The 26,106-nt window shown below is 49.5% G+C and overlaps 3 protein-coding genes and 1 long non-coding RNA gene across 9 annotated transcripts in view; all 4 read right to left on the bottom strand.

Moving 5' to 3' along the window:
* LOC130513096 (uncharacterized) overlaps nucleotides 1–2,267 on the bottom strand; it is a 15,837-nt gene extending 13,570 nt beyond the window's left edge. The window contains exon 1 of one of the 3 annotated variants that reach the window (XM_057011677.1): nucleotides 2,154–2,267. In XM_057011677.1, the coding sequence (XP_056867657.1) occupies nucleotides 2,154–2,184 (31 nt within the window). In that variant the 5' untranslated portion in view covers nucleotides 2,185–2,267. Of the gene's footprint in view, nucleotides 1–1,583; nucleotides 1,750–2,153 lie in introns of those variants that run through there. The other 2 variants (XM_057011679.1, XM_057011682.1) reach the window with 2 other exon arrangements.
* Nucleotides 902–1,328, bottom strand: LOC130513108 (uncharacterized). The gene is made up of 2 exons (XR_008946618.1): nucleotides 1,203–1,328; nucleotides 902–1,044 (listed from the first exon to the last, which is right to left on the bottom strand). It is a non-coding gene; the product is annotated as an uncharacterized LOC130513108 (long non-coding RNA).
* A 998-nt stretch (nucleotides 2,268–3,265) lies between the features above and the next one.
* ldlrap1b (low density lipoprotein receptor adaptor protein 1b) lies at nucleotides 3,266–18,176 on the bottom strand. Of its 2 annotated transcripts, XM_057011689.1 has the most exons (10): nucleotides 17,840–18,176; nucleotides 11,054–11,196; nucleotides 10,484–10,596; nucleotides 9,481–9,595; nucleotides 9,097–9,169; nucleotides 7,186–7,275; nucleotides 6,147–6,280; nucleotides 5,958–5,992; nucleotides 5,034–5,065; nucleotides 3,266–4,465 (listed from the first exon to the last, which is right to left on the bottom strand). In XM_057011689.1, the coding sequence occupies exons 1-10, from the start codon at nucleotides 17,922–17,924 to the stop codon at nucleotides 4,419–4,421; spliced, it is 867 nt and encodes a 288-aa protein (XP_056867669.1). In that variant the 5' UTR covers nucleotides 17,925–18,176; the 3' UTR covers nucleotides 3,266–4,418. The 2 variants fall into 2 exon arrangements, with proteins under 2 accessions (XP_056867669.1, XP_056867668.1); XM_057011688.1 differs by lacking the exon at nucleotides 5,034–5,065 and having other exon boundaries at nucleotides 17,840–18,155.
* Nucleotides 18,177–19,620: 1,444 nt separating this feature from the next.
* Nucleotides 19,621–25,824, bottom strand: maco1b (macoilin 1b). 3 transcript variants are annotated; one of them, XM_057011662.1, is made up of 11 exons: nucleotides 25,423–25,824; nucleotides 24,371–24,512; nucleotides 23,916–24,042; nucleotides 23,390–23,513; nucleotides 23,061–23,239; nucleotides 22,291–22,834; nucleotides 21,893–22,051; nucleotides 21,617–21,790; nucleotides 21,408–21,528; nucleotides 21,142–21,316; nucleotides 19,621–21,034 (listed from the first exon to the last, which is right to left on the bottom strand). In XM_057011662.1, exons 1-11 carry the CDS (start codon nucleotides 25,500–25,502, stop codon nucleotides 20,832–20,834), a joined length of 2,028 nt encoding a protein of 675 aa, XP_056867642.1. In that variant the 5' UTR covers nucleotides 25,503–25,824; the 3' UTR covers nucleotides 19,621–20,831. The 3 variants fall into 3 exon arrangements, with proteins under 3 accessions (XP_056867642.1, XP_056867643.1, XP_056867641.1); XM_057011663.1 differs by having other exon boundaries at nucleotides 22,291–22,837; nucleotides 23,390–23,459; XM_057011661.1 differs by having other exon boundaries at nucleotides 22,291–22,837; nucleotides 25,423–25,823.
* Between the last annotated feature and the right edge of the window lie 282 nt (nucleotides 25,825–26,106).

The following is a 26,106-nucleotide window of genomic DNA, read 5'->3' as shown; positions in this document are numbered from 1 at the left end:
CTGCATCTTCGTTGCTGCGAAGGTCCTCACAGGCAACTGTAAAAGGTAATTTTCATATATTACTGACAAACTGCAGGTAAAGATGACTATGTTAGGACTTGGGCCTCACCTGTAACGTTAGCACTGTAAAATTTCCCCTGTGGAAACAGACAAAGTGAGATTTTTAATGCTTCATCAGGGGACCTGATCCGACAATAATGAGAAAGTTACACATCTCAGACAGTTGCAAAATGCATTCCTTTGGAACATTTTCCAGATATTACAAGTGTATAATACCTTGCTACATGTGGCTTCAAAGAAGAGGTGTTCTATGCACTTTAAGGTGACGAGACCATCAAGGCTGCTGTTCAGCACCAGCGAAGGTTCCTTGTCATAGTTGTTTGCAATCGGGTGGTTCTGAATCCATAAATTAGTCCATCACACAGCCAAAAACAGCCTGATATTCTTAAAATACCAACAGCAACATTGGATTCCCCGAGACAGGTGAGTGCTGATGTGTTACTCACGGTTGCATTGTAGTAGCTGTAATCACAGTCTGCACCTGCAGGTCTGTCTGAGATGGTGTAGAAGAACAGGCCGCCCTTCTGGCTGAACCTCATTTGCAGCGCACAGCTGGGTGCCACAGTGACGGCTGCTGCAGGGAAAAGCCCATAAACAAGAAGCAATTTCAATCTGCCCAGATTAATACGTCACAGCACATCCGGAATTCCGTCAAAATCAAAAAGTCCCGTGTCAGAGGAGGGATCATTTTCAACCGCCAAATCGACCCGCAGTATACTAAAGTATACTTGTTTTAAACCAGGGGTGGGGAACCTTTTTCATATCGAGGGCCATTTCAATTTTTATAAAGTCCTCCGAGGGCCATACTATTATGAACACAAGCCTAGGGATATAACCACTGTTACTAAGTCTCATGATTGCTGCATTTGAGTTTGAATTATTTATTTAGCACACATGCATATAAAATCACCAAAAAAATAGAATAAAATGACAAACAAGTAAAATATGTTTACTTGATCATACAAAACAATAAAAAAAAATTGTCTGTGTAAATTCTCAGTCATCCAGGTCATTGCTGTTGTGATGTGCGTAGTGGGTTTCTTAAGAAACCCAGTCCAGTTGACAGAAAACTACCTTGGAAAAAAAGAGGTGCAGAGTTGAGACAAGAGACCAGTAAGGGCCTGTTCGAGGCCTCTACTCACAAAAACTGCAATACAACAAGATAATCAAGAAAATAAATGAAAAGAAAGAAAGATAAAGACAATAATAATAACAACTAGAAAGCACTCGGAGAGCGCAGACCTCCGCCAAGCGCAACAATTCCTGGCATATTGTGAGTTCCACCATAAATATTAGTCCCACATATACTTTGACTACATATTTAGATTCCTTGACCATAAAAACATTAGACACTGGAATCATAACAATATATGTCTTAGTTCAATAGTTATTCACGAAAAAAAATTCACACTTTGAAACAATTTGCTTTGTCCGGCGCGAGCGCCTCAGCGGCGGCTAAGTGGCACGTTCACGAACTCTCCTCCGTCGTGAGGTTTCAGCTTCGTGGCCGTTAATTCACTCACCACAAACCTTGCACGCGTAATATTCTCTCTGTCGGTACACGGTCGTGTGAAAGCTGCTTGTTGAGCCTCCAAACGCCGACGAAGAGCGTTAATTTTATCCAAACTCATCTCTCCTTTCAACCCGTCGCATTTTTCCTCCGTGTCAATCAGTCCAGCCCACTACGCACATCACATGCTGTGTTCACGGACCCTGACCTTGACTCGGACATAACATAACCGTCTGTTTTATGTCAGAAAACGGGTAGCTAACGAGCTGCTACTCGCAGCTCGCGGAGTTTAGCGACCGGTCCCACTGTATAAGTCCGACATTCGATTGGAAAATAACGGAATCGGTGCACAAATCTGTAACCGTGTCCTCCTCGGAATGGAGGGCACATTCTCAACAATATCTTCTTCGATCAAACATGAATTCCTTCACTACCTGCCTGTAATGGCCCATCTGATGATACACCTGATGGGACCGATCTCTTTTGTAAACTACCTGTTAATATACACGAGCTGATGCAACAGCGTCGTAAAGAACATTTACAAACACGTTAGAAGTTTTTCTATGAAATGAATAACACTCACTAAACAGTAGAATCCCGATGGAGAGATCCATCTTCACACCACAGGCAGCACCGGGATCAGGCGTGTAAACCCCCAGGACCGGAGCACGCCGGCTGATACCACGATACTAGACCCCGCCCACACAGCTACACGTCACCCAGTTCCTATGTGGAAAAGCATCATTTTTAATTTTTGCAGCATGTTCGTAGTCGTAACTCTTTATATTTTTGAGTGTGGCAGCATGGAGTCCACGCGCTGCCCATCACCTTAATAGTTGGGGCAGGTGCAGCTGTGGCGTTCCCCTTAAAAGGAGACTGTGCTGCACGGGCTGCTCTTGTTGTCGAGCCGTTGGATGCCACGCCACAGCTCACTTGGTCCTCCTCATGTGATGGCTGTGCCATCCCATGCGCACCTGGGTCTGCTGTCACCAGAGCTGGGGAGCCGTGGGTGTCTTTGGTTCGTCAGCTGTTTGGCCCTGCTAGCGGGAGCGCTGTGGTGGCTCCACTTTAGAGATTTCTTTCCTTCACCCGACGGAGAAATTGTTACAAGTGCCGGCTCTAGTGCGCCTTCCTCCCGATGCTGTTGGCCGGCTGCTGTTATGCCCTCCGCATCGGGTTTAGGGTTAGGGTTCATTGTTTGTGTGGGTTATTTTTGCATGTTTACTTGGGTTCTATTATTGTGCACGTTTTCTGTTATTTTCTAAGTGGTGCCGATCCTACCCTGTGGGGTGCCGGTGTTTTAAAGATAACTGTTAAATCTTGAATATGAATTTAACATCTGCACGTTGAGTGTGTCTGACTGGGTGTGTGAGAGTATTGTGGCTCCATACCTGTGGCAAAATCTGTTTTCATTTTAATAACCCCCCAGATGATCACAATACTCCTTTATGTACGCAAACCTACCTTAATATGTTCAGATAAATAAAGTTTTAAGAGTTCACTTCAACCACCAAGTACGAGGCAAACCTTTTGGTTCCAACATTTTGTAAAGGATAAAACGTACCTCTCTCTGTTTTCTAGTCGTGCTGTCAACAGTAAAATAGTGAAACCACAACATTTTGGCTCATTCATCTGTATTAAAGACACGCAGCCTGATGGAGTTGACAATTTAAAGAACAACACACACATCCAGTCTGGCTTTGATGGATATTTATGGAAATTACTTGATCTTAAATCCATACATAAAAGTTAAAATAACACTGGGAACCGTCCCTGAAGAAACATGGTGGACAATATAATTTAACACAGGAGTGCCGACTGGAAACACCCAACCTCTGAACTTCTCGTCGTGTTTTTGTTTTTTCCAACCAAAGAATCACAGTGAGATCGGATTGGAAAATGCCTTCATGTTGCCTCAACGTCCTGGGGGTCATTTAAAGAAGCCGTTTGCATCTTCTCAGGTACAGGAGCGATAAAAATGGTGAAGCCGATCATTGTGATTCAATGTTGCGAAAGTGTCACACAAAAGTCTCAGAGGAAAAGTGATCAGAGGCACTGACGATAAGTGTAAAACTATGATTTTTCTTTTCAACTTCCCTCAAATTAAAAAATGATTCTTTTATAAATGGTTGAAATCTGAGTGCAAAAATAGATTTTTGCATTACAATGAAAATAAGATTGTCATTTTTGTTCTCATACAATCAGACCCACACAAACACACACACAAATCTAAAGCTTTTGTTGTCCATCAGAAGACTAAACTATAAATAAAAACGCTGTAACCTCACCAACGCCCGTAACCTTCCCTTCTGATCTGGTAGCATTTCTCCATCCATGTCAATCAAACATGTGGCAGCACCTTTATTGACAATAAGCTTTAATAAACTCCTCCGATCTCTCTCACACACACACACACACACACACACACACACACACACACACGTTAACAACACACACAAACACGCTTTCTTTCCTGAACACGAAACACACGAACACGCGTGGGTCAACCGACAACACAGGGTCTCCCACTCCGACTGTAACAGACGTGAAAAGACTGCATGTCTTGTAGAAAAGCGACGAACGGGTCTGTATTGCTTTGGCCTTTTCCGTGGGCAGCGCGCTCGGGTCGTCCTCCGGTCGCGTCCACGCCGAGGCTTTCGGAGAGGACTTGGCAGCAGGACAGGACGCAGGGTGTAACGTTAGTCTCTTTTCTCTTTGCCCGTTTCTCCCCTCCTGGCAGACGTCCGCCTTTAGAATCCAAAAGTGTCTTTTTGTGCAGTGAAGTCCGTGTCGTCTTGGTCCCATTTGCCCGGGGACAGGCACTCTTCAGCGTTGATGTCCTGAGGGTTCACCCCAATGTCCAGGACCTGGGGGTTGGTGCGAGACTCAGCGAGTCTGGAGAAGGGATAAAAGAAGAGAGTGAGACGGGTGTTTTGTTATTCACCGCTGTGGTGAAAGCGACACAAACAGGGAGGTTTATGTTTGTGAAGACCTGGTGACGCTAACGTATGAACATGAGAGTCACATGACCCGACATCCTCAAACACGAGAGATGTGGGACTTGAAGGGCGCAGAGCACAAATCTGAAGGACGTGATGCAGAAACACAGGACACTAGTGATGAAGGACAGACTGCACCTGGTTCTGCTGCATCAAGCCCGCTGAGGCGCCAGTGTGGTCACCAGGAGACGGTTGTGGGTGAAATGGTGTTTGTTCTCCCTAGTTTTCTAAATTTAGTCATTTTGTCTAGCAGAGGCAACAGTTGAGTCACTTTACATGGTGGACGGAGGTGATTGTGATTCATATGAATCCTGAGATATGAAAAATCTCTTCCTAATTTATGGGCTGAGTCAGCATGGAGCAGTAATCAAGCCGGTGGAACACTGATATCCAGACAGATGAGGAGACTTGGAAAGTGAGAGAGAATGAGGTGGAAGTTAACACATCCAGTAAATGGCCGTTACCTGAGTAGGACTCAAAGCTATCCAGACTGTGGCTGTGCAAAGGAAACATCACAAATCAGGAGACAATTAGGAGAGAATTCAGAGCCACCCTGATAATAAAACAAGCGGCGGGATTTACTTGTGGCTTTAACCTCAGAAATCATCATTCGGCCGCAAAAAACACACACCACCAAATGTCACCAGCAGGTGGCGGTGCGGCTCCACAAATTGCGGATTCCTGCACTAATCTGCAGATTTCTAAAAACATGGCTCTTCAAAAAAAAAAAGGGTGGGATAAGAAGGGATTGGAGGTTAGGATCAGTGCTTTGACCACCTTAATTTGATTTGATTTAAAAGCGCCAGAGGAAAGTAGAGACACTCAGCAACTTAACTGTATGCCGCCACCTCGTCTATAAAACGCCCGATTTCCCTTATAAGCATCGCTGCTTATCACCATGTAACATCAGTCACTTTAGGGAGTTGTGATGGCAGGTAATCAAAGAATAGCAGGATTAAAATAGCCTTTCATCACTTGAGTACAGATGTACAGAGCCCATTTGTTCCTCTGAGCAAATGAAAATGGCAGAGCGGGTTGAATTAGCCAAGGTAATGAAAGGCAGTGCCAAAGAGAATAAATGCACCAATTAAGCACTGAGAGGAGGTTTCCAGCAGCAACCTGACATCAGACCGCCACCGCTTCCAGACTGCGATGCCGCTACGCACTTCAGTAAAACATTAATCGCAGGGAACTCCACTCCCATTAGTTTGTCCATTCACTAAACAGGAATTCAGGAATTCCAATCAGGACACAGACCACCGAATTCACCTTTGAACCTAGAAATCAGGCCTGTTTGAGGGGGTTTCCTCTGCATGCTTTTAGTCGTGACCACACAAATGTTACGCCAGTATTGCTCTGGTTATTCCCTGAACAGCATCACTTCTCACCTCGAGAAAGCCTCGTCCAGCCCGTCCTCCATCTCCTGAGACAAAACAGAGAAACATTTTGGTTAAGGACGCAGGAACATCATTGCAATCTAAATATGCCCCTTTATCATCGGGGCCTTTTTACGCAACAACGCTGGCTTTATCCGGGTGGAAACCCCCCCCCTCCAGGCCGACTGGCCTGTGTCGTACCCAGACGGTGTTGTTGTTCTCGGTTGCATGGTTGTGAGCCGTAAAAGGATCAGGTGTCTTCTGCGTTTTTCCTGAGTGGACCAGCACCGTAGGAGCTCCCTCCGCCAGGTCTAAAAGGTTTCCCGTGGCTACCTCTGCAAGACAAGAAAGGAAGATAAAGTTCTCACAGAAAGAACTTAAACCTTTTAAATCCCGCAACATATAATAACACTTCCTAACCACTGCTGATCTGAGCTTTGCCAGGAGATAAACGCGATCCTACAACATCAGCTGGAGGAGGCCCCGGCGCCACTGGAGTACGGACGCCGACTCATCGGGGACAATGGCGCCGGTCCTTCCGGGCCCTCTGACTTGGCGCAGCAGTGAACTCACGCGTGGAACGACCGCATTACTTGCCTGTACAAGCATGTCAACATGCTTCGTGGCAATGAGGTTTACGGGACGGTAAAGCTCCGACCAATCAGCCACAGCGTGGACTTGGTCCGATGATCAGCAGCTTGGTGTGAGATTTACACGTCCTACTTTTTTTTTTTTTTTTTTTAAAGGGATCATCCATAAAAGCCATGTTAGCAGAATAAATCTAAACATTTGCAGCCAAAAGCTCATATGGAGTTTCAGAGCAGATTTAGAGAGATCCTTCTCTGGATCTCCGGCTCTCAGCTGTAGTTTTGGCACCAGATCGGTGACGTTCCCTTCGAAAATCAGCCTCTTTCATACTCTGACCTCCAAACACGGGGATAAAAAGCCTCGGACAAAAGTGGATGTGTGGCAGCGGGAACGCAAAAACATTTGTGCCTCCCAATCGGCTAAAAACGCCTGACGGGTCTTTGGTTGGCTGGGAAAAGACACGATCCGCCGCTCGAATGTGAGGAGACAAAGGAGTCAGAGAAATGTGGGAAAGCTCCGTTTTTGTCAGACAAAGAGGATCGCAGCTGTGCATCCAGAGTCCGACATCATCTCAGCGTAAGGCGCCGCTGGGAGCAACGAGCCGAGCGCCTCAGAACGAGGGAGAGACGGGACGGCGGGCGACGCCACTCACCTCCTTCCTCCAGAAGGCCCAGGCTGGCCGACGTGTCCGGCGGAGAGTCGGCGGCTCCTCCTCCGTCTGGCGCCGGTTTCACTCGTTTCTCTGAGCGGCAGACGAAAAAAAAAAAGCAACAACAAAGCAGCTGGTTAAAGTAAAGCTGCAACCTTCAGGCAGTCAGAGCACCTGGGACAGACCATAATAGTCCCTGCTCGCTCCGGAAGTCCTTAGGTCACCACCGGGATCATCACACTCCTCCCACAGACACCGAGCCCCCAGTTAGAACGAACACCCTGCACTTTAGCAAAGCCTTTTAAACATTTGGAGTTGCACCTGCGACGGTGCCGCTCCGCACCTGCGACGGTGCCGCTCCGCACCTGCGACGGTGCCGCTCCGCATTGCACCTCTAGACATGATCAATACAATGCAAACACCCCTGAGATCAACTCTCTCTCGTTCCTGTCCAAATTATTCTTCAAATTCACCTCAGACTGAGTGAAGAATTAACATTATTTTACTCTCATAACCAGCCAAAAACTGCCTTACAGACATTAAAAAAAGCCAATATTTGCTTCATAAGCAGCCGAGGCTGCGAGCAGGATACATTTTAATCCACTCTCATTACGCCACCTCATTATGTTCAGCATGAAGCAATTAAAAGCAAAGTTTGATTCATTGCTTCTCTAATTGTTGACTGTAAAAGAGAAACGTAGGGCAGCAGCAACCTGGTTTATCCAAACATCATCCAAAACCCATCTTTTCATTTGCTTAGTTGTCTTTAACCACTTTTCTCCATCAGAAAAACAAAAGAATACTCAGAAAAGGTGAGTATTTTTTAAAAAAAAGGCAATTTTTAATGGAAATACAGGAGAAACCAACAAGCTCCCACCAGAGCAGCCGCTCCGCCATCAAAATCTATTCTAGTTCTAGTTTATCGTCACCGTCGACCTTGGGCTCCGGCAGCGTGTCCCATGAGCTCAGGTTGCTTAGTGGTGGCGATGGAACAAAAAAAGCCCCCCCGAGCGTTCCGCTTCCCCTCGTGACCATTCCGGGGGTTTCAGCTCACGTCTAAGACGAATGGTTGGCGGTTTAAAGCCATCTTCAGTCTTTACAGGGAATATTCAATGGATGGAGATGGGAGAAGAATGTGGGTCGGGATCACTGTGGGTGGTGCGGCACAGTTGGGAGGAAACATCCTGTAGATTCCCCCTCATCCTGCCCCCCCTCCCCCCCCAGAGTCTGCTAACTTTAATGAAACTTTAATGAAACGGTCTCAAAGTGACACCTCCCTCCTGCTCGCGTTCTGCCTCCAGAGACCACGACTACATTTCTGGAGAGGAGTTCTTTGAAAGTCCATAACCCCCCGCAGCAAATCAGAGTACTGGGTTCTCGCCAACACGCGCACACAATCATTTCCCCTCCTCCCCCCCCCCCCACCAACGCCCCTCTCCCCCCTGCCTTTCATGCTCTCGTGCCCTCTTCCCCTCGTCCCATCCCTCCCCCCCCGGCTAATAAACCAAAGTGGGCTGTGTGATGTGATGTGGGGGAAGGACGGGAGCAAAGAAAATAAGAGAACACACAGATGGGGAAGGAAGGAGGGCAGGTGCACAGCAAACACCCATCACAGGGCGTAAACAAGGCCCAAAAGGCGCCGCTCACCAGGGATGACGTGAGGCGGCGAGGCCCTCTCATTTACCCAGGAGGCGCATGCACTAAATCACATGCATCTGCGGAGCGGCACAAAAGAAAGCGTGCCGCCATTGCGACTCCCGCTGTGGCCGTGGCCATGGTAACAATTACAACAACCCCAGTGGGTCGAGGGCTCGGATGTTAAAGACTGAAAAACCCCCCCACTGTTCAGGACACAAACATCAGCCAGAAGGGGGGCGGACAGAACCAGTCATCCATCAGCGTGGCCGTGCGTACCTTCCTTCGCAGCCTGCCAGAATTCAAACGCCACTCTAAAGGCCTGGGCCACCGTCAAGGTCACCGCCTGGGCCTGTTGGGAGACAAACAGGGGAATCATGTCACACAGGCGCCGACAGGAACCTTCACTTCCTGTTTTTACAGGAAGTGACTGCAAACCGGCGAAGAGGTTCCCTCACAGGGTGCTGTCGAGGGGGGAGGGAACTTGTTTACGTGATCGGAGGTTACGGGACCTTTTTGGCCGGAGCTAAATTGGCGAGGGGAAGGAAGAGGAGGGAGCGGCTCGCTGTTGAGCCCCCAGAGGTGGAGAGAATGTTGGAGAGGGATACCACCGTTTTTTTTAAAACATAAAATGGAAAGAAACGAAACAAACTCTTGACTTACCGTTTTCTTTTTAGGGCAGAGGAAGGCGTGACACTCCAGAGTCTCGTTGTGTTGGCTCTGCACGATGTAAGCAAAGACTTTGTCGTGCATCTTGTCCGCAGTGCAATACGATATTCTTCGGGTAAAAGAGGAGGAAGAAAACCCGGTTAGTTTGGGGGAAAAAAACCCTCCAACTTTAGACACGTTGCAGATTAAGTGAGGCCATCGTGTGACTTCATCCGCGTTAAGCCTTTAAGCTTGTCCAGCGAATTGATTCCGCTCAATCCAGCGTTTGTCTCGGCTCTCTGCTGATGTCACCGCGGCCAAAACGCAGCCACAAGTCGCCCGATCAGATCCTCCCTTTCTCCTGGACACGAGCGTCGTTTATCAGGTTCCAGAGAACCAAACATCCCCGTTAAAAGGATCCAAAACGTAGACGAGGCTGATCCGGGTTTTAACCGTTCACATGCAATAACCAAACGGAGGCGGATAGGCAAATATTTTGAGTTTTATGGGCTGTCCAACATCCCAGATGTCTGGAGAGCAGAGGTGCAACTGAAGCCAGGCCTTCGCAGCAGCATTTGTTTATTCCATAACGTTAACATGACGTAATCGGTTATTAATCCTGCATTTTTACCGGCTCCACGGCAACGGCTTGTTTGCGTTGCGTGTTTGCACAGGACAGACGGACGCGGCGGCAACAGGCTTTATCTCCTCTGAAGGGAAACGAGCCGCCTCGATGTTGGCCAACAACCAAATCTACGTTTTAAAGCGCGGATCGACCCCCGCGAACGAGGGACGCCAACACATTTCTCCAAATCGGTCACATTCTCGATGGGATCTGGATCAGCTCCTCCTCCATCTCATCGTCTCACACCCTCATCCATCTAACGGATGGCGACAGTCAGGGAACAGCCGCGTTTTTATGATGATGACGATATGAGGCCGGTACAGTATTCTGCAAGTGACACTGCCAAACTGACTCGGAGATGCATAAATCAGGGAGTCAAAAGGGACAACCAACCTGTATATGGAGACATTTTCCATTAGCTGGTTGGAGGCACTATCGTAAAGGATGATTCCTCGTGGGGACACCTTTAACGTGACCTTCTGGAGTTTTTTCCCGCTGGCCTTGGCCTGGACAGAGGACAAAGAAGGGGGAAGGTGTCGTGGATGACGAAGGTGTAAAGGTTAGGAAGCAACTTTCAATGATGAACAGTTCCCCCGACTAGCTTAGAGCGGTGACACCAAAGACAGCCAGCAGATTAGCACCAGTCTGACGTCTCCTTCAAACATCTCGCCGCCCTAAAGATTCTAACGATCTACAGTGGGCTTCAATAAAAGCATTATATCAGACACATCATTTACATATAGAACAACCGTACTTAATCCATTTCATTTAAACGTCACAGTTTACATTAATAACAGATTAAGTGCTGCATTTTGAACAAATCCACGTCTGTTATCACAGAATGTCGGCGTTTGAGCTCACCTGGTGGGTTTTATTTTAAATTTGCACACGTGTATATAAAAGATGCATCAAAGTGCTTGTGGAGAGACTGCACAAAAGAAAGAAACCATAGCGGCCTCTCACCGTGGCCACTATTCTCTTGACAGCGGCTGCAGAGAGCTCCTCCCCTTTGGGCTGCTCAACCATCGTGACCCCTAGATACTTCAGCTGGAACACCATCCCCTCCACCAGAGTCTCCCTCGTGTCTGTCCAGTTCTCTGGAAGCTCTGAAAAGAGACACAAACACCAATGATGCTTTTCCCGCCCTCAACATTCAGTATATGATCCATTGGGAACCACTTTGGAAAAGAAGCAGAAGCTGAAATGTGTTCTTCCTGGTTTTTCCCCTTGTCTAAGGAAGGAATTTGGAGTAATCAGCCATCTGTAGGCGGTCAGAAGGAGCAATATTGGCCTAAAAGTAGCCTGAGGGAACCTGATGCCTAAATAATGAGTGAGTGACACTTAAAGGTCAAGGTCGGCGATGGAGCTGGACTCCGCTCCGCTGAGCCTCTGGTTACATTTGAGCAGAGATGAGTGTGATATAATCTGTGGTGAGGAGTAATTAGCTTCTACTGTATTCGACCTAAATCAAGTTACCAAGTGAAAGATAAATGTCCATTATGAACTGTGGCCACTTAGGACCTTTAGAACAAATAGAATCAGGCTCAGCTTTAAGCAAACCCAACTGTTCCGGCCTGCTGATCCGTCCCCGAAGGCGCCGCTGGCAGAACCGCTCCGGTGAAATCAACCAACCGTCAGGCGCACTTTGAAAACAGTGATTGGGGAAGGGGGGGGGCATATCTGGGGAAGGCAACAGCCCGCTCGACAACAGCTGTCTGCAGCTGGAGACCGGATCAGAGGAACCTTCAAAGGCTGCTCTGTTCCGCCGGGTCTCGCCACTCAGCTCAACGCTGTGGCGTTACGCTGCGTTCGGGTCTGATGAAGCAAACGCCTTCGGGCTTCCTTATCGTTACAGGACCAGGTCTCTGGAACTACAACCTCAGAACAGAACCTAAATCCAACCAAGGGGGTAAAATCTGTTTAGCCGTTTGTGGGTATTCTTATACTTGCATAGTGTGTATTAATACATCTCATGACCCCCGGTTAAAGCGGAACGTTAATAAATCAGTGACGAGCGGCCCGATACAAAGCGGAGTGATGCTTTTGTGCCACAGATGATACAACAGCAGCGTAAAGGAGGCGGAAGGAGACATGAATAAAATATGAAACTGCAGTTAAATCACTTTCGCTTTGGAACCAAGTGGTGCGTTTCCCCCCAACATGTAAACAAATAGCGCGAGCTCTGGATGCCCGCGCGGTCGGCAGCGGCGTCCCTCAACCGAGCGCTCGCCATAAGAATGTTTCGAAGGCGAAACCCTTTTCCTCCCAGTTTAGACACGTCTCAACAGCTGCATGGCAGAAAGGAACGGTTTGAGTCATCTGCACTGTAGCTCGGGCCCACAAACTTCTGAATTAGCATATCCTGGTGCAAAGCGATGATGGTGCAAAAACAGGACGGTTGAATAATACAGGAGGAATATAATGGGGGAGCGAAAGGGGCTGGATTTCAAACTTGAGGAAAACACGGAAAATGTAAATAATTGACGCCGCTGAAGGACAAGTTGGGCTCGCAGGAGGGTGGCGAGAGTTTGGCATCGGAGGGTTGAGACGCTCGAAGGTGGACGCAGGAAGGAAAGCGAGAACGAGGCATCTGAGAGCGTCAACCTCAAAAACAAAGGTGCAGAGACACAGGCCGAAAACAGAAGTGCATGAAAACACATGACGCACTCTTTGGCTCCGAATAACCACAGGATGACTGTCTGGCTGTGGTGGGACTGAGTCACCGTCACTTCAGTTTAACCCCGTCGTGCCACAACTGAGACATCTGAGCGAAGACGCCTGCTGAACCTCGAGTAAAATAAGTTACATATTCAGCCAAATCAGAAATGAATGATTAATCAGAGACCCCACGAGGAGGGGGGGGGGTGTTCGGCAGGGTTTAGCACACAGGCGTGCACGTGCATGGACTTCAGGGTCAAGGGTCACCGCCACTCCGGCAGGCTACACCAGTCGAACCTGCTGCGTCGGCAGATTCCTCTTTGTTGGAATCTGAAAGAACACGCGGCGCTCTCCACGCGCCCCCGGTAAAAGGCACGGACGAGGCGCCGGGGCTGCGCACGTTGGCCGACCGCCACGCGCTCCGCTCAGGATCGGCGGCGAACACCAGACCAGCAGCGTCTGGTGCACCTGTCGTTAGCGTTTGTTTTTGTCAGAAAGACGTGGAAATATGAGGTTTTGAGGGCTTCAACCTCCTTCTCGTCGTCTTTTACGTGAATCTTGCGGATAATCCGGCCTTGCTACAGCCTGTAAGAGCAGGGCTCCTCTTTCCAAGACACACAGAGCTGGAACCGGGCCTTCTGGCTCGGTTATTTAAGGCCTCAGTGAACTTCATCCTGGGAGGAGATGATCGCCCTCCCGCCCACCATGTTCGGAAGAGACAAGTCCTCTCCCAGAATAATTACGCTGCAATCAAGACGCACTGGTTTAAATTAGAAACTGCACACTCAGATGAGGAGGGACGCCTGAAGGGACGCGCCGAGGCCGAGCGCAACGCTTGTTGGTAATGAGCTCCGGACGCCGCGGACACGTCCTCGTGGTCGAAGCCGGTGTCGCAATGCGAGGCACAAGCAGCCAAAGCAACCGTTCCCGATTTTAAACGGGTTCTCTAACCGGCCGTGCTTCAAAAGCCACGCCGGGTTCAGTATTGTGAGCCATAAAGAAGCGCGTCGAGCCTCCGGTTGGAACCAAGATGACGGAATGTCAAAACCAATCTTCCACGGAGCGTGACGGGCTCCGGAATTCCGCCCGAGCTGATGCTTCCAGCGAAGATGCGAACAAATGAGACGCAGCCATTGTTGGGAGAAAGGGTTGAAACGGGGCATTGTTTTGGAGGAGAAAGGCAGAGTGTTTGTTCACACACCACACACAACACACACACACACACACACACACCACACACACCACCACAACACACACACACACACACACACACACACACACACACACACACACACCACACACACACGGGGGAGCCATCGCTGCCTCGCACGATTACAGCATCGTTGTTCCCCCTCCTCACTCCTCCTCTGGAAAACGTTCCTTTGAACAACACAACAGCTGTAAATATCAAAGAATCCTGCTCGAATGTGCGCGTCACTGCCCCTAATTTCACCCTCCACAGCAGGTCGTCAGCGTTTTCATCCTTTTTAATAACAGCCTGGTGGAACCGACGTGCAGGAGATAAGAGAGTTAGCTGATGGCGGGAGGGAAGGGCGCCTTTTAGATCCAGATAAATCCACCCAGAGATGCGGAGAGACAAAAATCAGAGAGGAAAACCACTTAAAAAAGAGAAAAAGAGGGGTCGGGGATTAGAGCAGATAACCAGCAGGGGCCAGAGGAGCCGGGCTACGGCACGGATCTCTGCTGCAGGAGCAGATATATTCTATTACGAGTCCACTAATGCTCAAATTTAAACTTCCTCAACACTGGAGGTTTGTGAATAAACGATCGCCTGCCGTCCTGAAATGCTCTAAAAAGTTTCAGCCAACTACGCACGAACCCCCGTCAACAGGAGACTATTAGCATCAGCTTCTACTGAGGAAACCGAACCACCAACATTCACAGCCCGGCCGACCAAACGGAGGAAAGGGGGGAACCTCTCGGGGGCCTCCTGCCTCGGCCGTACATTAGCGGACGAGGACTCATCACACCCACGTTCTTATCTTCCATTATTAACAGGTGCACTTAAACAGATGGCGTTCTAATTGTTGCAGCTATTTAAGTGCTGGAAGGCCGAGACATTTCTGACTGAGAATAAAGCTCCAGAACCACCATAAGGGCCCATATGTCCTCACATATGGCTCAAGTACATCACATCCATTATTTCTTAAGAGGAATATGAACCAATTGTGGTCAGAAAGAGCAGAAAAGCGTCGCCCATATAAAGAGATGCTGATTGAACAAGTTGCCTTTTAATGGAAACAGAAAGTGCTTACAGGAATATTAAAAGCACAAAACGGTTCAGGACATTCAAATTCAACCGCCATTTTAAAAATACTTTGTGTTGCAATGCAAAGCTGAGGCAGCTGCCAGGAAACGCTGGAGAGATAACGTATAACATTTCTGCGTGAGACTTTTCACCATATGGGATGAAACGCAGCAACTGAGGGTGTGAAGAGGAGTTCCACACACACACGTGCACACACACACACACACACACACACACACACACACACACACACACACACGGGGGAGCCATCGCTGCCTCGCACGATTACAGCATCGTTGTTCCCCCTCCTCACTCCTCCTCTGGAAAACGTTCCTTTGAACAACACAACAGCTGTAAATATCAAAGAATCCTGCTCGAATGTGCGCGTCACTGCCCCTAATTTCACCCTCCACAGCAGGTCGTCAGCGTTTTCATCCTTTTTAATAACAGCCCGGTGGAACCGACGTGCAGGAGATAAGAGAGTTAGCTGATGGCGGGAGGGAAGGGCGCCTTTTAGATCCAGATAAATCCACCCAGAGATGCGGAGAGACAAAAATCAGAGAGGAAAACCACTTAAAAAAGAGAAAAAGAGGGGTCGGGGATTAGAGCAGATAACCAGCAGGGGCCAGAGGAGCCGGGCTACGGCACGGATCTCTGCTGCAGGAGCAGATATATTCTATTACGAGTCCACTAATGCTCAAATTTAAACTTCCTCAACACTGGAGGTTTGTGAATAAACGATCGCCTGCCGTCCTGAAATGCTCTAAAAAGTTTCAGCCAACTACGCACGAACCCCCGTCAACAGGAGACTATTAGCATCAGCTTCTACTGAGGAAACCGAACCACCAACATTCACAGCCCGGCCGACCAAACGGAGGAAAGGGGGGAACCTCTCGGGGGCCTCCTGCCTCGGCCGTACATTAGCGGACGAGGACTCATCACACCCACGTTCTTATCTTCCATTATTAACAGGTGCACTTAAACAGATGGCGTTCTAATTGTTGCAGCTATTTAAGTGCTGGAAGGCCGAGACATTTCTGACTGAGAATAAAGCTCCAGAACCACCATAAGGGCCCATATGTCCTCACATATGGCTCAAGTACATCACATCCATTATTTCTTAAGAGGAATATGAACCAATTGTGGTCAGAAAGAGCAGAAAAGCGTCGCCCATATAAAGAGATGCTGATTGAACAAGTTGCCTTTTAATGGAAACAGAAAGTGCTTACAGGAATATTAAAAGCACAAAACGGTTCAGGACATTCAAATTCAACCGCCATTTTAAAAATACTTTGTGTTGCAATGCAAAGCTGAGGCAGCTGCCAGGAAACGCTGGAGAGATAACGTATAACATTTCTGCGTGAGACTTTTCACCATATGGGATGAAACGCAGCAACTGAGGGTGTGAAGAGGAGTTCCACACACACACGTGCACACACACACACACACACACACACACACACACACACACACACACACAGGCGGCTCAAGGGTCACAGGGCCGGAACCTGACGGCTGATGGCAGAAGTGGGAGAAAAAGGAATGTCGGATGCCAAAGCGGTGAATGAGCGGCTCTGAGGGAGGTTGGACGGAATTTTCCGACGATCCGGACGTTTAACCCGCCGCTGAAGACCCAAATATGGGGACAACAACAACGACAACAACGTGTCTGGACACACCTGCAGGATCAGACGTGTTGGGGTTCCACCCGTCAGGCCGCGCTTGAGCGTGAACAAGAAAAAGTAACATTTTTGAGGCCGTCTCTCCTGGATGGGGGGGGGGGGGGGGTCACATGTGGGGACCCCGGATGTGACCACCGACCACAACAAAGCACCGCCCGGACTGTCTGCCACGTGCCATCCAATGTCCCCTTTGTTACTAAGGGGGGGGGGTGAAGGGGGCCTCTGCCCCTTTGTGCCGGCAAACATGAGCAGCGCCGATTGCGTGTGCGCGTGACAGGGTGGAGGTTGCCACACCTGGACGTGTCAGGGCAGCTGGGGGGAGGTCAGCTGTCGTTTGGGCGTGCAAACTTCCTAAATCAGGGCGTGAACCGGCCGCGACTACGTGCTTAAATGCTCCCGTCGAGGCGCTGGGATGGTGGAGGGAACCAGCACGTCTGAGCGGATTCTCTGGGTTTTGGTCTCGCATAACCCATTGCCTAGCAACAGTGGGTTGCGTGGACTGCACCGCCTGGCCACAAAAGCACACATCCCCCTCTTTTTCTTTCTTACTCCGGTTCCTGCCTTTGCTCCCCGCTCCAGGGAGCAGGACTCCGGCTCCCCGGCGGAGCTTCCGCCGCCTCCGAGCCCCGAATTTCAGCCGCTCCAGTGACGTGGCAGACAACACCGCGGCACCCGAACTTTAACTTTAGTTGCGACATGTGGCGGATGGAGGTCCGAGGAGGACACGCACGATCTGTCAGATCAGCACTAATCCGCCGCGAGGGAGGATTTGGTTCCCTCTCTGTTCTTTTTCTGATTCGGAAAAACGCGACGACCGGAGTCCGTTTACGCGTCGCGCAGCGCGCTGCTGTCACGTTGTGAGCCAAGTTCAAACGCTTAACCAAACACTACCACGAAAACATCAACTTCAAGGTACATGGCGGCGGGGTTAAGACCAGCTGGTGCAACCTTCGAGACCCCCACCGAGCCCCACGTCGGTAAATAAAGTCCTGGCACAGCTTGGGAAGCCGCGGCTCCGCACCGGCTGTCAGCGTAGCTCTCTGGCGAAGCTAGCTCGGCTTAGCTAAATTAGCTGTTTTAAAATCAATTCGCTGGCATTAAAAGCGGCGCACGCACACGTTCGAAAAGCCGTGGACTCACTTTTGTGTCTGCCCGCAGCCCACGACTGTTTGGCGATGCTGGGGCTCCGAATAATCGCCCTTCCAGCCGATTTCAAAGCGTCCATATCGCCGTCCGGGTGTGGGGGCAAAACGCCCGACAAGCGCCTCTGCGTCCGCGTCGACGCGCTTGGCTCGGTTCGGAACGGGTCCCTCTTGCGCAAACTTTTTTTTTTCCGGCCGTTTCTTCCTCCCTTCCGCACGGTTAGCTCTCAATCCGCGGCAGATTATCATGCTCATCCCCTGGGCGGTGTTACGTATGTAAATTAGCCCGATAATATGCGGAACGCCCAGTTGTGGCCGCTGCTGTTTCCGTTCACGCCGGGTTAAACTGGCTGCCACCCAGGCTGTTTGTCCTCTACCGTCACTGGGACCATCTCAGCTTCTGCTCAGCCGCGTCTCCTTCCTTGTGGAGCTTTTAAATTCATCTAAACGACGCCTGAACGCGGGGCTTTAATTCCCCCCTGTTGCCCCGGCGCACCAGAGGTCAGTCAACCGAGGCAACAGCTGCGGGGCAGGAAGGGGGCCCTCCGGGGGCAATTCCTGGAAATGTGCGGTGGAAATATGACATTAGGTTGGGATGCTGAGGAACGCACCTCCAGACGATGGCGGATAAACTTTCCCTTATCACAACGAGACTTTATGGTGCTCATTTCTGCAGTAGCTTCCTATAAAAACAGATCCCGCCTCTTACTTCGGTCAGAACAATCAAATCTGATGGGACGCGGTGCAACATCGTGGATTTGAGAAGTACCCTTCATATAATGGCCCAAGGAGGCCATGTCATTGGGGGGGGGGGGGGGGGGGGGTATAGTTTCACTTGTTCTGTGGAAGAAATTTTAACTCCTGGAATTTATCACCATTCCCAGATCGAGAGATAAAGAGGAATAGGCTGCTTCCATGCTTTAAAGTCCCCGTCCTTGCCAAAGGGAGTCTTTCATCTCCACGGGGGCGAAGTAAATAAGTGAGCTTTCGAAATCAAAAGTGTAACCGTCATTCTTACAGAGGGCGTGGGTGTGAGAGAGTGTGTGCGAGGTGTTACAACAGCTGTCCTCAACACTGCAGCTGGCGCGTTCATGGCCATCGTGGAGCCGCTGGAACAGCAGCGAGCTGCTGGCTGTTCTCTTTAAAATATTTAGAGTCACATTTCTTTCTGTCCCAATTGGCTTTTCTGCTGCTGTGCGGAGAGTATGAATGGTTCAACAGATAATATCCACACTCCACGGAGAGATTACTGTGGTAATCTCCAAATTCCTTCCGTAGATGCTGCCCCCTAGCGGCAAAACGGTGCATCCGCGCTCAGCGTGTCAACCACACTGGAGCGATGGCAACCGACACTATATACATTGTTATATCTCCAATAAACGAAGGTTTTAGGGTCTTACTGATAAGAATCTAACACCAAGTCGCTACTAAACATTGTTTTAAAAGGCTGAAATCTGAAGATCCAGTGTGCAGAAAGACTAAGCAGCAATAAATAAATCAGTTGGACACAGAAATGTACATGACAGCAAGAGAAAAAATAGAATTTGCAAGATTTTTTTTTTTTTTAATTCCTTGTAAACCTCACAGAGCGAGAGCACAGCCAAGGTCAGACCTGGGGGGGGGAACAGCAGTGACTGCGGGCACAGAAACAAAAAAGAACACTCCTCATTACTCTCAATCTGCTGAGCCGACAACTAACCAAACCGAACATATTCCACATTTTTTTTTCACGAGCCGGCGACGACAACCGGCGTGAAATAGGTCTCCATTTTTTATTTATTTATTTTTGCACTAGGTGAAAACCACATGCACGAAAAACTTGAGGGAATTTTTCTTCTTCTGGGAAAATCATATCCCAAATCTGCTTGATAGAACCACTTTTGAACAATTCAGATATTTTTAACATTCACAAAAGAATTGAGCCTCTTTCGGTCCCCGACTTCCCTACACTGGCTAAGACCAACGGGGGACCAGCGTCTCTACCTGCCAAACAAACGCCTCCATTCAGGAATATTTACCCGGATATCTGAAAGTAACGTCAACCGAGATAGTTGCAGTACATTCTACGATTTTGGGGGGGGGCTTTCCAGTCTTGGCACAAACCGAGGAGGGAGAACTCGTTCAAGTTACTCCAGCGATCATCTCGCTGCTACATTAACGACATTAGCAGCGTTCCCTTGCGCTCCTCCACGTGTGCAAAATATGGCGGGAAAAAGCAGAACTAAAAAGGACGACGGCATTTTTAGGCAGCGGAGAGAAATCAAGGTGGGACAAAGTGGAAAGCCGGAACCACGTCAAACGTCTGCCTCTTAGAAGATCCAATCGGTGTTTAGCTGCGTTACGTTCAGGCGGTTTCGGGCCAAATGTCCTTGGCATCGACGCCCCCTGAAGGAAGAACCAGGCGGGTCTGTGGGAAGGTGCCCTCTCACCAACGTCTGCCACTCAGATTTCCTCCAGCTTGATGCTATTAACAACTCCAGCCTGTTGAAATCACCGCGTACCAACAAACGGAATCGCACAATACGCTTAAAGGGGCACTTTGAATGACGACCCAATTCAAACGTGAGGGGGGTGCTACGTTCCTCTGGTTGGATGATGTCGCAGTACCGCCTTCACGGGCAAACATGAGAACTTATTTCCATTTTTTTTAAAAGAAAGGGGACAAAAACCAAGCTTGGGCGATGGAGCGGCTCGTCTGCGGGGTCAAAGAGCAGGTGAGCGGCGGAGCGGGCGACACCGCTGAGATGAAGGTAAACACCCGATTCTGTGAGGTTTCACTAGACACTGAAGAACATACTGGGACTCCCTAGTTGACATGATGCCCATTTTAAGTTTTTTTTTTTTCCTTTTCTTTGTTTTAACTACAACAAACAGTCACACAAAACAACATCCGTCTGACCCGGTGAGGGGAGAAGAAAGTGGTGGGTCTGCAAAGGGGGGGGGGCAAGAAAAAAAAAAGGGAGGTGAGAGATGAGAGTGAGACCGAGCGTTCACTTCTTGAGTGGTTGGTAAACGGAGGCGTTGGGGTCCAGGCCGGAGGAGTTGGTGTCCATGAACTTGGAGGAGTAATGTGGCGCCACGGGAGTCATGCTGCTGGTGTCCGCTGTGTAAGAGATGCTGGGCATGACGGCCATGACCTCGGCTATCTTCTGCTTCAGGTCCTTTATCTCCTGGTCCTTCTGCAGGATCTGACCTGGAAACCAGATACGGGGTCAGTAGAGGCTGAGGCGACTCGCTTCTTTAGCGTTTGAATTGGAAAGTCGACTTGGCTCGACCCTCAAACTGAAGAAGGGACCGAACCTTGAGAGATTTCCAGCTGCCTCTTGGCGTCGCCCAGCGCGGAGAACAGGTCCAGTTTGATCCTGGTCTCCGCGCTCAGGCTGTTCTCCAGGTGCTGGGTCTTGTCCTGCATGGCCGACAGCGCCGACATCAGCACCTCTGTGTCTTTTTCATTTTCCTTATATTTATGAAGCTCCTGGCAGACACAGAAAAGGAGAAAGTTGAGGAATTAGATGCCGACACATCGCTCGATGGCCATTAAATGTTGCGCAAGCCTTCGTTTTTACCTGAACCTTCAGTTCCAGCTCTCTGATCTGCTCCTCCTTTAGCTTGATGTCCATCGTTAGCTTCTTACACTCTGTTTCTAACTCGGTGATGCGCCGCCGCAGCGTGTCCGTGCACTCCCCTCTGAACAGGCACAGGGAGCAGAGCGCGACACCTGAGCGACGCTCGCCAAAGCCAGCCAGAACTTTATTTCGCCGTGCGCTTAACGTACCTGGACGCCGCTGCGAGTGCTACCGCTCTGGCCTCCTCCAGCTTCTTCCTCTTCTTTTCTTCTGCGAGCTGTTTCTCTGCAGTGGCTCGAGCTTCCTGCTCCGCTTTGAGTCTCTTCTCCAGTTGGCCCGCTGCCTGTTTGTCCTTCTGCTTGGCCTGGACGGCATTATGGAGCCTACGCGGACCCAAAAACAACCCCGTCAACCCACTGTGCGCGCGGCGATTGAACGCGCCTCATGTTAGAGGCAGCGGAAGCGGCGGCGCCGCCTCCACTCACTTGTTCTGCAGCAGCTCGTTCTCCTGGCGCAGCTGGCCCAGCTCGCTCCGTACGGAGCGCTCGCTGCTTCCCAGGGAGCCGATCTGGCTGCGCAGGTCCTGCTCCACCTGCCGGCTGGCCTGCAGGTCGGCCTTTAACTTCTTCACGTCCTGCTCCAATCTGCAGCGGCCGCGTGGACAGAGGAGCGAGACACGTTGTTGCGCGTTAGAACATTCGCCACTCCACAAAAAAAAAAGCTAAAATAAAGATAAACAACAACAAGTGAACCATCTAACTGGTTCTGACTCTCTACCAATTACATTACATGAGATATAATCATGCAGGAAGCTCCGCCCACTGTTAAATGTCGCAACGCCGCGGCGAGTGGCGGCGTGCGTCTCTGCCTCGTGGCGTCTCACCTCACAAGTGCTTCTGGCTTACTCAGCTGGTTGTTGGGGATGCAGTTGTCGGTGGGGTCTTTATGGGACCCCCCTGACGTCCCCTTTCCCGCCGCCAGCTTCTTCTTCTCGTTCCTCCCCGTGGAAGAGGAGGACGACGGCGCGGCCGTGGGCACGCTGCCGTTGGTGGCGCTGTGGCCGCGGGGGGAGGAGTTTAGCGTCGAGGAGTTGCTGCTGGCGTTTTTGTAATTTTTGGAGGAGGAGGAAGATGAGGAGGAACAGGAGGAATTGTCCTCTTTAAGCAGCAGGTTTTCTGTGCTGCCCAGCTCTGTGGTCAGTCTCTTGCTGTTCATATGGTTCTCCATATACTCCATCTCCTGGAGTTTAGAGTCCACCGCTGACGGCAGGATGCTGTTGTGCTGCTTTTTAGCCTCCCCGCCGCCTTTTCCGTCCTTCCCTTTTTCTCTAAATTCAAGTTCCGGCAGTGTCGCCGATGTCTTTTTGTTGGCTGGCGCACCGTTCTGAGTCACTGGCGGCGCCTCCACTTCAGATATTCCTTTAAGTGCTGCTGTATGAAGAGAGAAGAAAAGTAAAAGTCCTGAAGACGTTGGGCCATTTAGAGCCTCAAGATTGGTCCGAAAAGTGACCAAAGAGACAAATCTGGAGGATGAATGAGCAACTCTAGAGGACAAACTATCCCAACTGACGTCAATATGTTGCTATTTAGGCTAAATAATATCAAATGAATGGAACGGCTTCAGCCCTCTGGGTGGTGCCTGTGTGACACCTACCTTCTTCTGCTTCCCTCTCTTGCCTCTGAAGCATCTGCTGCTCCGGGGGCAGAGCCTGCTGCAGCAGCTGCATGTAAAACTCGTTCTCCTTCTGCACCTCCTTCTGCTTCCGGAGACGCATCTTATAGCTCACATAGCTCTTGAAGCCAAAGCCCAGTGTGACCACGGGGTAGCCGATGCTGAGGAGACGCACGGTGAAAAGAAAAAAAAGAGAGCTGAAACGTTCCACTGCACATCACAAGTACACAAAACTCAACTTTAACTTATGAAAACTTCGAGTTTTCTCAAAATAAAGAGTTAGTTAGCACCTGGTTAGAATGGCAACTTACCAATGTGCAGCAAAAGGACGACACAAGTCCACGTGGAAGTTCTTCAGGTCTTTGAATCTGATGGCTGCCTCTATGTACACAAACAGGATCCACAGAGAAACGGTGGGCAAACACACACCTCTCTCTGGGAAAAGAGCAGAAAAAATAATATTCTATAATATCAATAAACACACACGGGGGAAAAACCCAGACGCTTTCACAAACAGGCTGCTGAGAGATATTAATACTCATGTGACATCCTATGGACGTGAATGTCCCTGCTGAGTAACGCTGGAGGGATCAGGAAGCAACTGGGCACCATTCCCTCCCCCAAAACTGGCACTGGGATTTCAATCTGACACGTGGTCTTTGGGCATGTGTGTGTGTGTGTGTGTGTGTGTGTGTGGTGGGGGGGGTGTTACTAAATCAAACCGACAACTAACCCAAGCAGCGCACGCACAAATCTGAGATTCCTAAGAAAAGACATTCGAGCCCAGCAAATGAACACGTGCTCGTGCGCGTTGTGGATACACACGAGGTTTTTTACCTGTGTGCCACACGTACTGCACCCACACGTAGGTGCTGGCAGCGAAGAACAGCCATTGCACCGGGATGAAGAGGAGGCAAATGATGTCCGAGGTAAACGCCACACACACAAAGAACACTGAGAAGGCCTGTTGAGGAGAGAGGACGGGGGTTACGACGGCCGACGTCTGGACCACCTGATAAAACCACGTTTCAGAGTTTGTTGCTAACCGACATTTGTGGTTTCTGACGTATCAAATACAAATTTGCACCCGGGCTAATGAGATAATTCACTCTTCATCAAGATTTGAGGTTCGGTACAACAATTTTTATGAAATTAAAAAAAAGAAACTCCTGTTTTCACCCATTTGCTGTGGCATTTTAACAATCTTTATGCTAAGATATCAACCAGCATCCAAATGTAATTATTTCATTTTCCCCCAATCATAAAGATGATATGAAGCCAGGTCCACTCACCAACCCCTGGTATTTGAAGGAGTCATACACACTCCGGAGGAAGAGCCAGAATGGCCAGAGGTATTCAAACCTGAATTCCAGTACAAAGTCTGCCAGTAGCACCAGTGCCCACACTACCAGGAACTTCAGGTACAGGAAGGTACTGGGGGGGACAAAAACCACACATTTATACTTCTTAAACGTGGGCAAACATGGGTCAGAACAAACATGGTGGTTTAGATGCGTGAAGGAAACATAGCTGCCAGGAATCACATCAAATGAATAAGATGAGGGTGATTAAAAGATGAGATGTTCTGCATCCAGGGCCCCCGACAGTGGGCAGCGTCGTGTGATCTGAGGGCCACTGTTTTGTGACAGCAGCATCTGCTCCGTGATTCAAGAGCCGCCCCGCATCTCTGCGTGAGATGCCACGTGTGGAAGCAATGGCCCTCAAAGTTTGGGGTCTCTCAACACGAGAAGTCACAGGAGCAGAACCTGTCGGGGATCACCGGGGACAACATGTAACTGCAACTTTAGGCGATCCGGACAAGCGAGCGAGAAACGCTCGTCAACGGCCGCACTAACGGCCATGACTCCGGGGAAAGCTTCATGTTGATGATAAACTAACAGGCCCACAGCATTTATGTGCCAGGGCTGGCAATGGATAGTTTGCAGCTAGCCAATTGCATTACCTTAGGCTAACACTGAAGCTACTATTTATGACGAGGCGAATCGATGACAACTGCACGGGGACAGATGTAGACAGTCATTCGTGTCGTCGGTATTCAAAAACGCTGCAATTGTGATTTTAGAATGCAGTTGTCGTGTGAGAGACGCTCCATATGACATGTTTTAAGACAGGCTCTTTCGGGGCCTAGCGTCAGAGCTATATTAGCCTGACAGCTAGCGTTACCTGCTAATGTGCATCGGGAAAACATAGTTAGCTAGCTAGGGTAATATGCTAGCTAGCTGGAGCAGTTCACTGACATAATAAGGCAGTCTCACTCTCTGCAGCCATGAAGACACAAACACCTTCACCCACTAAACCCCCCTGGAATCACAATTAAAGTTACCTGCCGTAAATACCCTCAGTTATTCGATTCCGTTTTATTGGCCGTCGGAGTTTGCTGCATTCCGCATTGCGCCGCTTCATCCTCCTCCCCTTGGCTTTGGCCTTCGAGTAACGACTGTAATCTTATCCAGTTTTATAGTGTATGAGGACAAATGCAATAAATGAAGTGTCTGTGGCGTGTTTCGCTGTTATTATTTTTACCCGCTGCAAACAAAGAAATAAATAAAGGACTCTATTCGGGAACCTCCTCTTTTGCTCTTGGCGCAGACTCACTGAGTCCCGACCGTGTCGTGCGTCGCGTCCGCTTGTCAGACTGCTGGCGTGCCCAATCGATCGTTGCGGCGAGACCTTTGTCTTTGACAGATGCGGAACGCAGCCAGTGACGCTGCGGGGCCACAGGTCCCGCAAGGCTCCACCAAAGACAACGAGGAAGAGCGGGGACAGCAGCGCGGGGAGGGGCTCCGAGCTCAACCAATCACATGCTTGTGGACAAATTGGGCACCGCCGATTGACCAATGAGCTGCCGGTGGAGGCGGGGCCAGTACTCATTTCCTGTTTGGGTTTTTTTTGGTATCCACATCCGGGATCTTGGAGACGTTTTAACCTTTTAACCTCGGGGGGAATTTAGAAACTATTATCAAACTTTAGCGGACAAACACAGCTAGAATGGCATTTGGCTTGCTGT

Source organism: Takifugu flavidus, chromosome 16, assembly GCF_003711565.1.
Source record: "Takifugu flavidus isolate HTHZ2018 chromosome 16, ASM371156v2, whole genome shotgun sequence".
Classification (NCBI taxonomy): domain Eukaryota; kingdom Metazoa; phylum Chordata; class Actinopteri; order Tetraodontiformes; family Tetraodontidae; genus Takifugu; species Takifugu flavidus.
This window is presented reverse-complemented; position numbering and strand designations above follow the sequence as displayed.